At 35.1% G+C, this 14,510-nt stretch overlaps 1 protein-coding gene across 1 annotated transcript in view; it reads right to left on the minus strand.

Moving 5' to 3' along the window:
* The window catches only part of LOC106487552 (connector enhancer of kinase suppressor of ras 2-like), a 243,618-nt gene that overhangs the window by 20,405 nt on the left and 208,703 nt on the right, over positions 1–14,510 (minus strand). Inside the window, 4 exon segments of the mRNA XM_067303896.1 lie at positions 4,058–4,131; positions 5,470–5,645; positions 6,956–7,004; positions 10,810–10,858. Of these exon segments, the coding sequence (XP_067159997.1) occupies positions 4,058–4,131; positions 5,470–5,645; positions 6,956–7,004; positions 10,810–10,858 (348 nt within the window).

The following is a 14,510-nucleotide window of genomic DNA, read 5'->3' on the forward strand; positions in this document are numbered from 1 at the left end:
GCTGCTAAGTCACAGCAAACAAACTTCATAACTGGTTATAACATGCATGTTCCTTAATATCTCATTGCCTGATATTCTGCTAATTTACTTAAACAGTAAGCATTTACAGCTGCAATAATATGCTGTGCTGTTATACATTTACATACTCAGAAGAAAACAGGTCTTTAACTTCACAAATCAGGAATTCCAATTCTGTGGATACTTTTGACTTAAATGTTTTGCAGTTCAGTTTCTGAGCTGCAAAACATGACAATAAATCCATCTTCATCTCCTAGAAGTGTCATAAAGATTATTATTACAGAAGCATTTACATATACTAGCACTAAGATCTACAGAGAAGTGTCTGAGGAAATAGTTCTACATTTGTAGCTAAGTATGAATAATGCAGAAGAATGATACCTGTATTTTTACCTTTGGCTTATGGGGGGGTGGAGGGGAAGGAGGCGGACAAAAATGGATGCAGTACTCCAGGTGTGGTCTAACGAATACCAAGTAAAAGGGGATAATTGCTTGCCTCATCTACTGGCTACGCTCCTGTTAATACAGCCCAGGATGAATGCTGTTGGCTTTCTTCAATGCCAGAGCCCACTGCTAGCTCAAGTTCAGCTTGCTGTCTACCATGACTCTCAGGTCCTTCTCAGCACAGCCGTTCCCCAGCCAGTATCCTTGCAATGGGTAACTCATTCACAAGTGCAGGACTTTGCATTGTCCTTGCTGAATTTCCTAAGACCTCTGTTAATCCATTCCTCCAAACTGTGCAGATCCTCTTGAATGACAGCCCTGCCATTGAATTGACTATTCCCCCCAATTCAGTTGTCATCTAAGCCACTAATGTGGGACCAGTGGTGTGTTTCACCATTTAGGAATGTTGTTCTGAGAGGAACATCCTCAGTCTTTTAAATCTACTTCCCTGCTATTTCAGGCACCGTAGCATACAATCCTTTCCACAAAGGTATATAAAAAAAAATTACTGAAAATGTAACAACTTTCAAAATGGAACTTCATGTCTACCTAAGTTCTATCAATGACATTTTATACAGAATTCTGACTGCACAGTTTCAATATGAAGTGCCAGCAGTATGACATATGCACTCACAAATTTAAGATCTGAATCTGCATTCATTATGTAATGAATATTTTCACTAAGTTCAGATTTTTGAAAGTTCAGGGGAATGCACTAGTTAACAGTGATTACTTACATACCAATCTCCATTAAGCTTTAGTCTTGTGGATCAACTCCATCCCAGGGCATTAAAATTATCACTATTCTTGAAAATAATATGATATTCACATTATGTCATACAAAAATTTAAACAACAAAGATTGATTCCTAATACAGTATGATCATTTTTAATCATGAAGATGCAGGCGTTGCCCAAAAGCAATGCAAAGTTTTTCAGTGCCAACGTAAGCAATCTCCTCTAGCAGAGACAAGGTCATTCTACATCCAAATATAGCCTGAAATCATTACTGTGATTCTGGAGGAGAGCTAAAAGAGTCTGAGATAATGTCATGATTCCTATAATAATCAGAGAAGCAGATCAAACCTTACAGAATAATACATTCAATGACTATATATTCTTGTCAAAGCTTTCTTAAGGCTATTTCATTCAATGTATAATATGGACTTGAGTAACAGTCGCTCTATAAAACAGCAATTCCAGCCTGACAGAGCACTGGAAAAGAAAAATCTATTCATTATTCTAATAAGACTTCAAATTTCTATGTTTAACTAAGAAAATCCTTGTCCTATGAACATTTCACATTGATGACTCTGAAATGAACAGAAGTTTGAGGAGAAGCCCAAGCTCAGTTCCAAAGAGCTGAAAGAAAACTGATGATGTGATTTTAGCTGGACTTCGTTATGCACTAAAATACTAAGCACTCTTTTCAGACAATTTTAATTTACTTAAAAACATATGAACATAAAAAAATAGGTTTCTCTCCCCCACCTTATTTACATTAATTATCAAGATAATTGCTTCACTAACTTTTACAGTAGTTTAGTTAAAATGGACTGTTAAAGGACAAGTAGAAAGCTAAAGGAGAAAGAAGCAAGAACAGATCCGGTAAAGACTATCTTTTCCTAGCTGCTTTTTCTTCTGCTCTAGCAGAGAGAATACTGAAGCATGTGTTAGAACTTTTCTGGAATATGCTGGGGCAGAATGGACCGCCATCAGCTTCACTTCCTTTGTAAAAGGAAGGCAAAAGAAGCAGACCACAGAAAGTTGTCGCTAGTCTCACCAGAATCATTGTCTTTCAGTGGAATCAGGCAATAAGAATCATGCTCAGTCCTGTCCTCAGTAAGAAGGCAACACAGAAAGGGGTCACTATGCGCTGTGTGCTTATGGTGGTGGAAAGGACCCTCTATTCACATATGTTGGATATACTTGAAACAAAACTGTATGCAATAGTTTTCAGTTTGTGTGTTTCAGAGGAGCAGGTAAATAGTGGCAAATGTAAAGTGTTGTTTTTATGATGGGAGAAATATATAAATGATAGTCCATAAAGGAAGAAATCAAAGTGAATTTTTTTAATGAAACAGAAGAAATACTAATAACGCCTTCATTATATTTTTAACACTGGACCCACCTCTTTTTGAAAGGATCCAATGCCTGAAGGTACTCAGTTTTGAGCACTGTGCAAAGTTTTAGTTAATCAGTTTTTTTCTTTTCTGTGCATATGCCCTACAGAGATTGTTCTCTAAGAAGTGTTCTCTCTAGTGCTTAGAGCAAGGCTCTGGAAGCTATTTCTAGCTCTGCACAATGACCCTGTGTTTGATCTTTGTTAATTCACTGAAATTGCTTAAGCGTTTTTATATTCTAACAAAAGGGTATAATTTTTCCTAGATATTTGTTCAATATAATTATTAATATCTACTCATACCTCACAGGAATTTTATAGTACTTAGTTCATATTTAATTTCTATAGTGATACCCTTAGTTGAAAGGAGTAACAGAAGAGTAAATTGCACTGTCTTCTACTTCTCAGACAGAGAGTAACTATCTTCATACCTTCAGAGCAAAGTAAGCAATTGAAGAAGGCTGATTTTCTCATCAACAGACTCTATTACAATTTATATCTTCAGTAGTTTCTTGTACACGTGTTCACAGTTGTAGGACATGTATTCCTGAGACCAAAATCATGTTTAGTCGTTGGATAAGCATGACAAAAATTCAAGATGCTTAGTTATAACTAGGAAAGCTTTGATCAAAGAATATCATTAATGCCATTCTATATAGCTCCTAAAGGCAGCAAGTTTTAAATATCACAGACGCAGCATATAGAAGACAGATGTGAGTAACTCAGGAGATACTGGTGAAGTGCTAGTCTCAAAGCATTAGAATTGTTCTGTTAATCCTACTGTTCTTGACAGATGTGAATTCCAATCCCACCACTTGGGACTGCAAACAATTTCCAGGTTACAGTGGTGCCAATGAGTGTTTGTTATTAAATATTCCTTAGATGTGGCAAAACTTAACATATGCTTTGTTCTGGGAGCATAATGCAGTAGTAGCAATATGCACATGAGCAATAGAAAGACTGAAACAATGTTCATTTTGCATTTGGAAACTAAATATTTTAACAGCTGAGAATAACTCAATATTAGGTATATAAGCTTCTTCCATAAAGCAGAAATGGAGATTATATTCATGATCAGTTGCTATGGTATTTGTTATATTTACTGGGGTAATTATTTCTTGCACACTGGATTCTCATCTTAAAGACTATACTGAACTTAAGAAAGTTCTATCTGTTGCCTAATCTATTCGTGTTTTTCTGCTTCGCTTGTTTCACTGAAGTTGAACCTGGGCTATCTGGAAAGCTGACCAAAGAGACATCCAGTTCTTTTAAGACTGCTTATGGTATTTACATCATGATGTATCTTTTAAAATAAAGAGACACAGTAAAGCTTAAAAGGGCCTATTAGGTATTATTTATACATTCCAAGGTTTTCTGTGTAATTTCTTTCTTTAGGTTTTGCAGATTTCTAGTACTGTATATAGTTCCAAGAGTGAACCTTTAATTTTATAAATACAGTTGATACATTACTTACTGTTTTCTTCTGCATTCAATTGCTCTATCTATCCTGAACTCAGGTAAACTAATGAATCCTTCTGCTTTTTCATCCTATCAAAAGAGAAGAGGAAGTGACAGTGAGAAGAGTATACAGTTGAAGAAGAGAGAGATGAACAGTAGCCATTTGGGGTCTTACACTAAAAAACAATCATCCAACCAACTGAAATACTGAATGCACCTTCCCCATACTGTTTTTACTTAAGTATTTAGATTGCTTAATAATGCAACGTCAACAACTTTTATGAAATAACTAAATGGACAGTTCCTTAAATAACCTGAAATCACCTCAATTCCCCTTTGCTGAAGATTACACAAAACCTTTCAACACCTAATACAGCACCCAAAATATCATTCAAGATATCAACAACTACAGAGAAGAATTTTTTTTTCATAATATAGTCTACAAAAATTAAAACAGTTAAAACAGTTCTGTGGACACCTCTTTTTTAAAATCATGACTGTGCAAACCATCTTCTCTTCTAATAATGAAGCAAGTTTGTACAGCGAGCTCACCAGTGTTTAAATGGAAAAGTAAATGCTAAGAAGTATTTCTTGTCATTTTTTCACTTCTTTTGAAGTCATTTACCAGAAGAAACAAGGAGATATGTTAACACCAGTCAGATTTTTGAAAAGTATTATTAAGTGTACTATGAATTATTGCTTGGCCATAAACCAGACTGAAAATCAGTGAGATGTATGATGAACACCACATTGCATCTCCCACAAAATCAAACAAAAAAAACCATACAACACAAAACCTGAAGGTGTTCTGTCACCCACAGCCTGAAACAATTCTGTTTTGGGCAACAGAGAAAATACTAAAATTGAGTGTAATTATGCTATAAAATTATCCACTTGAAGAAAACGTAAAGCACAGACTAAAACATCAATAAACGAAGCAGGTTGTATACAGAGAGTTTAGAACAGATGGTGAGGTTCAAGGCTTGCAAATGGAAAAATAGCAATCTAATCAGTTTTGCTCCCCCTCCAACCCAATTATTTTATTGCACGAGTGTATCCCACGCGTTTTCAATAAAATTTCACCAAGAATGGCATTTTACACATGAGAGGCTGCAAACTCCAGGCTAATTAAAAAAAAAAAAAAAAGCAAGAAAAACATCTGTGGAAAAATATTAACTACTGACACATTCATTTCTTTAAGAGCACTGTGAACCTTTGCTATTTCATTAAGTTTGGACATGGACTTTGAAGACTTTAAAAAATAATCTCAATGGAAATATTTCCATCTAGAGTGACCCAAACCTAGCAATTAAATTGACAGTCCACTAACATATGTCACCAATTAGTAAAAACAGACTTACTTTATTTAAAAGAATGATAAAGCTTAAGATTTAGTTCTGACTTTCTCCAAACACAGAATATACTTACATTCTGATTCGTGTACCAGTACAAGGAAGAATCCTTCAAAATAAACCAGTATTTTTTCCATTTCTGTGTAAAGTAACCTTTGGCATCCTTTTTCTTCCATAGCCAGCCTTCACAATCTCCATGTCCTAAGTCTTTGCAAGAAATCCGTCTTCTGCTTCCACTTGTGAGAGAGCCCCCTGAGAATGTGACAATAACGTGAGAGATTTCTCTGAAAGAACTGTTCTCAATATAAACACATTACTAACTTCTAATGATGAGTCAATCCAAAACTCTTCAAGCCAGATCCTCTCCAATCCCAGGAAGAGGAGAGATTCAGCTAACAATTTCCAAACTCCACAATGTTCTGCAATTTTAATTTTAGGATGAATACAAAATAAAGGGGGCCTATTTTATAAAACTTAACAACTTATTCAATCTCTAAAGGCTTCACTCCTTCTAGGGCCCCATTTTTTGTAAGCTGCCAAAGTAAAAACATATTGATTTAGCCTTCAATTTGAAACTCAGAGATTGACATAAACATAATATATCTTCCGTTACTACTTTTAGCAACAATAAGTCAGTCAAATCCTGGGAATTTTAAAATTGAATTTTTAGAGTCAATATTTATAGTCATTAAAAGAGAAAAATCATTCACTTCCATAAAAATGCACATGCCAACATTTCTTCGATTCTGAACTTAATTGAACAACAATATTTTAGTGTTATTGCATCTTGTTTAAAGGCACAGTAACACAAAAAGGCTGTTTTCATTATTTCAATACTTCCTAATTTGAAGGCCTGAGATTTTAGCTTGTCTTGTAGACATCACTAAGAACATTTTTTTAATGACAGTATCATTTTTCTGTAAAAGAGCCTAAATTTAATTAAAATATTAGACATTTTACTGTGAAATAAATCAAGCTTATATTGCTACAATAATTGTATTTGTCCTACAGCTGCAAAACAGTGAAGAAACTTAGATTATATCAAAATAATATCCTTTGGTTCTGCTAAATTCCACAACCAAGTTCTTAACATTTTGCTCTTTACAGAATAATATACTGTGTCTTGTTCAGGTTTGAAAGTATTAAAAATGTATAGCAAAAGTAAAGGAGAATTTTTTTAGACACCGAAGAAAACAACGAACAGAACAAAAAGAGTCTCACCACACACGTTCAGGTACTTTAGTACATTCAACATACTTTACTGGAACTACTTTTTATTATGGTCGTTCTTTTAACAGTTTCAAATAGGCCATGGAGAACGAAGAAACAGAGCAATAGGAAACAGTAAAACATACAGCTACTACCTTTCTGCTACCTAAGTCAGAGGAAATTTTACCATAGAGTCTAAATATAATGTATCCATGATACCTTAATAAAAAAGTATTTACTGCCAAATTTAGAAATATTTGAATTAAGTTGAATTTTCACATTTGATCCGGACCACTTATTATCAGAGAAGAACTTTCATTTTCTAGTTTCAAATGTTAACTCAAATGATTTACCTTTTGACCATTTTCTTGTTTTTACCCTGAGGGAAGCGTAATGGAATGACTGTAAGAAAAGAAAAGGAATTATGAAAAAACAATGCATGTAGTAGTACTAACATAGAACAGCCAGCATTCACCACCATCTCCATGAAGTTATCTCAGGGTTGCCTTTTTGTTTGTCATTTTTCTCTTATTACTATTATAAACATCACAAACAAAGAAAACAACACAACGCCAAATCTACAAACTAGAATCTAATTTTTTCCACTTATTAGTCACACTTCATTTAAAGAATCCCTCTTGGTTTGACTGGAAGAGTGCTTTTGCAGTAGCTTGAAAACTGAGGACAAAAAATTCATAGGAATGCATAATAAACTGAATGATACATGAACTTGCTGTAAGTGTGATAGTTGTATTATTTATTCAAAATGAAATGGCCATCACAAACATTACATAGTTAACATGTGAAATCATGTGTTTAGTGACATGCTGAAGTCAAGTTCTCTAACTGTTTCCAAGCATATTGCTTTGCTATGGTGACAAAATAACTCTGAGGACAGTTATTGCCTTCTTTTGTGGCTGCAATATAAATACAATATTGATACTTAAAAAATCCTAAAAGCCTCTCATTACTTAAACCTTTTAAAAATAGTAATACTATTCAAATAATGGTAAGGATTTCTCTTAAACTAGGGGAAAATGGTTGAGTTAAAAACAGGTCAACTTGATGGAGCAGTATCCTGACTGGTAACAAATGCTGCCACTAGCAGAAAAAAAGGCAGACATTCACAGCATGATAAGCCAGCAGATCCAAGCAGTGGGTTGCATATAAATGCCCATCTTTTTCATTCACTTGTTTTTTCCTGTGTGACATATAATCAGGTTTTCAGCTCAGCAGAGGGTCTAGAAGAATGGCACCTTCATCACTGACTGGGTTACCTCCATGGTAACTTACTACTCTTGACTACGTATAAGTAACTAACTCCTTTCAGACACCATCTCACTGCTTACCCTACGTTACAGCAGCCCGTCACCACGTGCTCATAAGCAAACGTGCTACAAAAGTTCTAACTGACAACTGCGGAACATCTTACTAAATAAGTGTTTAAATATCACAATATTTTTTAAGTATATTCTTGTTTCAATTAATATTTAGGAAAGTGGAAGATTATAATTTAAGTGCTATAAAAAAGCAACATCTGAAAATAGATCTTCAACTACTGGAGAGGCATAGGCCAAGTTTTATTTTAAATAAACGTGGAAGAGGAGGGAGCTATTTTGCATGGGCAGAGTCCTATTTGTAACCTTTCTATAACATAGCCAATCTACAATATTGAACAGCACGGACACTTTCTAGCGTCTTGCATAAATGAACAACTCTATATCCCTGCGGGAGCTGGCTCAGAGGACACCAGCTTGCACATCCACAGTTCACTCTCTCTAAGCTCGTCATTCTTCATTCTGTTTATCTCAGACTATTCTCCCAGTCAAACACATTATGAATGCTTCACACAAAACATTCTCAGACTGACAGATGACAAGCTCTGTAAATGTATATGCATTGTATCAGTGCAAGACAGTACATGTTCTCCATTTACTTGATAGCTTCAAATTTATCTTTTTTTTTAAGTGTTAGAGAAGACAGAGAAAAGAGTAATTATACTTGCTGCTGTGCTGTAGGAAATATGGTGGAAAACACAAACGGAAACCTATGAGAAGGTATTGAAGATACACAGCAACATTACTGTATTTATCCATGCATTGTGTCACAGCAGCAGTACTGGTTAGTTATATTGTGCCAGCTGGAGCGGTGTGGTGACTGTGACTGAAATAATCTGTTGAGTGTCCCTCCTTCTGTACAGAAATGCATTAGGATGGAGCAGATATCTACTCCTGTACAAGAGATCACCAAAGCTGTCCACAATTTAGGCTGATAAATACAGTGATGAAGTATAAATTCCTTATAATTACATTACAGTTTTCAGAACAATCGCAATGTGATTGTTTTTCTAAAGAACTGCAAGAAAAATGAACAAGCTGGATGAGTAATAAATTTTTTACATCAACTGGAGATGTTCACATTAAGATACTCACCAGAAACCAGTACATATGATTCAGTATAAAAGTTTTAAAAATAACGAAAATTCAGGCACAAAAAAAGCCCAAGAAGAGCTGAAAGTATTAGCAACTCTAAAAGCATAAGTTCATTAGTCTTACTATATTTTGTTCATGAACATTTACAATGTATTCAAAAGCAAGAAAACCAGAGAAAGTGAAAGCTTTGCATTACCTTGGGAACAAAAGCTTAATTAGCACTCCTAACTTACAAAATTCATATTCTAACAGATAAAGAAACTACTATCTGATTAGCTTGTGGTAAACACTGTAAGAAAACAGTCAGAGCTTGCAACTTCAAAATGACTCAGAGTTGCTATGGAAAACAGACAAATGATGTGAGAACATACTGTGGTTGTCAGTATTTAAGCTCTCATCGCAAAACCACGACACGAAGTATAATGTTAAACAAAACGCAACCTCTCCCTCAGCTCAACACAAATGCAGCCTGGAAAAAACAGTGATAGAATAGAAGCTCTGCTACAGGAAGCTGAAGCAACGAGACCTCAGCATAACTACAGTGAAGTAGTAACAGTGCTGTTTATCTGCCACAGAATTGCCAAAATGAAAAGTTATGCTGTGTTTAAAAAAATGCCCTGGAAACTAGCAAGTCAGTTACCTGACAAGATGAAGGGAAACAAACCTATTAATGCAAATCTGGTTGCATATACCTCTGCTATTTTGAGCCTCATGAGCTTTTACTTAAAAACATCAACATGTTCCAAACACAGCAATCAGCGCGTTCACTTGCAAAGTACACACACCACAGGGCATGTGCCACTAGTTTTCTCAGTGTATGTCTATTACACTATTATTTGCAGCACCGTAATCCCAAAGAACAGCAACAGTTTCAAGTGTTTTTCAATGACAGCAGCAGGCAAGTAGAGATTAGCAGATACAGTCAGATTATCAATAAACACAACTGCAGGTTTTCACAAACAGCAGAAAATTTAGTCATGTATCTTCCACCACTGGTCTCTCATCAGTGATCAGTGATCTCTCATCACTGGTCTTTAGTCTGAGTAAATACTTAAAAGGCAGAATAACATCTGACACATTTCAGAAGGTACAGCTTCACGACTTACACGCACAGAGATGAAAAGCCCTCACTATACACACTGTTCTGTAACAAGAATGAGCGCTAGACTTCCGAGACAGGAAGAAACCATGACAAACTGCAAAGATAAACTCATCACTCCTACTTAGTGAAACAAGCACTAAATTGAAATGAAGAAACATGCATTCTATAAATAAAGATTCTGTTGTTCATCCTTCATATAAAATATTTATCAAAATACTGAATGATAAAAAATAACATCTAGGTATTTTTCATTAAAGATCTTCAAAACTGGTACTGTAAAAGTCCTGGAAAACCTTAATCCTGTATCTCATCATAGCAGGCATGCTATTTCAGTATCTTAAGAATTTTTTTAAATTTTCTTTTCCTTCAGGGCAAACATCTCCCCAGAGTTCCCTTCCAACCTAGACTTTTCTACAATTCTCCTCCCTAAACTGGTATTTACCTTAAAACACATACTAAAGTTCCCACCAAACTTACTGAAATGCACTACATACACACTGACCTGCTATGGCTGCACTAGAAACTCTTCTGAATATGCAAGTTACCAGCTTTTTTTTTCCCCCCCCATTTTTTTCATAATATAGACAAATTTCAAGGTCAAGTATCTTTTGAAATATGACAATGAATTGAATTGTTGGGGATTTCTGTTTTAAGTACTGTTATAATTGATTACCTTCCTCATGGATGTGTTTCCGTGACGGTCAATTGCAGAACTAGCACATCTAGAACAGAAAGGAAGAAAGATGTCAACAACTACAGAAAAAAAATAACCTGAATTAATACTACCTGTGCATATAAGCTCTCTGTATTTCCAAATGTATGCCTACAGATTTAATCATGTTTCAAAATCATGTAAAATGCACTGCTTGAAACATATGAGGGCCTTTGGAAATTTACCCAGCGTTTTCAAAGAACATTTAATGCTCCTAAAAAAACCCACAAAACCATTTTCAGTATTCTGATTTACAAAGGCAAAAATCATCAGAGAATATCTGGTTCTGTATCCATCCCTGGCCAGGGATCAGCTAAGATGCAAAAGCAACTAACAATTCCTCCCTCTTTCAGTGAGTCTTAGGACATATAAATCCCAGATTCTTTGCTACAGGGCTAGCACTGTTATTTGTGTGCTTCTTACAGCATCAACAACATTTAACACAGGTACAATGCACTCCTAGTGCTCAAATTAAACTAAGAAAAAAATAAGCATTTGTCTTCTTACAAAACAGCATTTTCCTAATTTAATTAGGAAAAAATGTAGAAATACAAACAAATAATTACGCAATTCTCCTTAAGAATCATTTGTAATTTAAAATATGTTAGTTTGCAAATATGTATTTGAACTGATATGCCGACATACCAGAAAGACTTATGTGTTCCATATTTTGCAAATTTGGTTTCTTCAGATGTTATTACAGAATCAAACCAAGGATAATTCAAATGCTTAATGTGTGTCTTCCTTTGAGTTACTTTTTGGGTCTTAATTTTAGCAATATGTAAGAACATATACAAACCTGCAGATGTGAATGAGTATGTAAGTATAGTCCCAAATTTGGCATGACTGTCAGGCATGATGTTTGCCAGGTTCAAAGGAAGTCTAATATTTTTCTTTTGTTCTGTTCTTTCCCCACCACCTCCTGATATTTTGGAAACACTTCAAGACAGGAAATTCGTACAGACCACAGTGATTTGGAAATTTATTGAAGAAAGTAAATTTAGATAGTCAGAAAAACAGTAACATTTTTGTAGCACTGATATCCTAACAGTATCTTCTTGGCTGGCAAGCATGGTATACAACTGTTACACTTCCTGCTGGAAAGATGCGTGGATGACCATTTCCTCTGGGCCCAGAAGCAATCATGATGTGAAGAAGTTGACTCTTGCTAGAAAACGAACACCAAGTAAACTTTACCAAAGTAAGTCCAAAGTAGGCCCCAACTGCTGCTATAGTCATTATGCTTTTTAATATCAATATTACTTTATTAGTGAAACTGATATACTGCTTAATTCTAAGAAATCCTTCAGCAGAATGTAGTTTGAAGTTGCATATCTTTGGGGAAGGTCCAGGCAAAATTTTACTTCAGAAGACGCAATCTTTTCTGAAGACAAATACTCAGTGTCCTGACACTATAATAGTGCAACACATGGTACAGTAGAATAGGAAAAAACTGAAACAGTCCCTGTTCAATAGGTCAGTTTATGAATTTTACTGTTATTAAGAGAACATTTTCTGCATACCTTTCTCATACAAACACTGTGGACAGAATAATCTGCCTCTGCATATTTAGCAGCAGTGGTCTAACTTCCTTTGAAATGATGCAATAGTGAGGGTTGTTATGAAGGTACAGATAAACCAGTGGTGCTCTGAAATTTTCAGCACTGTGCAGTTCCGTTTCCTTCACCTCAAAGAGGATAGAAGAAAACTGAAAAGATTTCAAGAAGAATGGCCAGAATAATCAAAACGTACGTAGCAACTTTTGTGCAGACCAAACAGATTTATTCTCCTCGGTCAACTGTCCCTCTTGAGACAACCGAGGGCAACGCTGAGGAGGTTTATGAACTCGGGAATGGTGTGAAAAGAGTACATAAGGAAAAAATAGTTACACTTTCCTCAAATAAAGGAGTTATCTAATCTATATAAAATTAGCAGTTAGCTGCTTCTGTTTGTTTTGAACTTGCTATTTTTTATTAGCACAGAGTTGCTATTATTGAACTCTTTGCTACAGGATGCTGTAGGTATCAAAAAATTACATGGATTAAATGAAAATGCAAAAATCCTATGTATGGGGTATCCGAGTATTCTGCTGGAGTTCTCCAGGCTAGGGAACAAAACAGGAAAGTTTCACCACAGGCCTGTTCTTATACAATTACAACTACTGTTGGCCACTGATGGAAACAAGATAATGAATCAGGGTGAACTTTGGTCTCATCAAGCACAGAAATTCTTACACACAGTTTCCCCTTACTTTTTAAAAAGTAAGAAAAAGCAGAGGTGTGGAGGGAAAATTAAAAAACATGAATACTTTTCCATATGTCATATGAATGGAGGAGAGCATAAGAATAGGAAAGCGATTTAGGAAGAGTTTTAAAAAGGGGGGGGGGGGAAAGGACTGTGGACATTTTAAACATATTTTCAAATTCTATTGCCCATAATAACAGTAGTAATGAACAATATGCTGTCACAAGCCACCAAGAGAAGAAAAGGAATTTTCTCATTTGATGATTTCCATTGTTATGAAAAAAAAAAAAATCAAATTTACCAGTAGAAATAACTACTGCATTTTCAGTTACAGAGATCTATCAGTCCTCAGTTAACAAAAATTTCCAGACTGCAGTGAAGAGATGGCATGTATAACATTAAAATTACAGAAGTTAATAGGCAAGACTTAGGAGTTCTGAGCTGTGTGTAGATTACAAGGATTGGAAGAAACAACTGAAAAACAAAAATGTTCAACTTGCAGCATTTGGTCAGATGCCCAAACCACTGCAAGGCAGATTTTGTCATTAATGCTCCATTTCTGTCTGCCCATGAGAATACCATAAACGTACTTCAATCCTGCCAGGCATTTTCCCTCTGATTTCTGGTCTGTTTCTTTAATCACAGCTTTGACCCATCTGGAAAGTGTCATTTTCAGTGTTTCCATTCTTTCTTTCAGCCAATATACAATACGAATAATACAATTGCTTTTCTATTTGAAAAGTCCTTAGTCAAGTTTTATTTGCTTCCATTCAAACACAATATTGCATCTCCTTAGAGTAATCACAGACTCTTATCAGCAAAAATTTTGTGAAGTTACAGAAACAGTCTGCAATCAGGCATTTGAAAACTGTTCAAAAGTGGACATCTTATGAAAGGTCAGGAATATGTGGTCTAATGTATAATAAGCTTATATTTTTATTTGAGAACAGTTTTCAGTAGTCTACAGGAGTTTTTAAAAGGTATTATGTCTATCAAAAACTTGTCCCCAAATTAAATTATTCATCAAATATTCCAATCTACAGATCACAGAAGAAGAAACAGGCTGACCTTTTCTTCTCTTCAGACCAGTAAATTCTCTGTATGAAGGTGACAGAATCAATTAATTCAGACATAGAGGAACCCTAGTATGTCATCTATTCCGGTTCAAGTAATCTGTATCATATTTGACTGAGTTATTCCTCACTTTTCTTTTTATGAAAACAGTTGTTACAGAAGTGAAAGGGAAAAGAATGAAGGGGGGAAAAAGGACTGATATCATTATAATGGCCTGATTTTTCTTAAAGCAATTAAACAGCTAATCTTCTACTCCATGTTTCTTTTCAAGTTCATGCAGAATACTGTTTTTGAAACAAACTGAGAAAACTAGAAAAAATAAGGGGGCCCAATCTATTTGAAAT

This window comes from Apteryx mantelli, chromosome 13 (assembly GCF_036417845.1).
Source record: "Apteryx mantelli isolate bAptMan1 chromosome 13, bAptMan1.hap1, whole genome shotgun sequence".
In the NCBI taxonomy this organism is placed as follows: Eukaryota; Metazoa; Chordata; class Aves; order Apterygiformes; family Apterygidae; genus Apteryx; species Apteryx mantelli.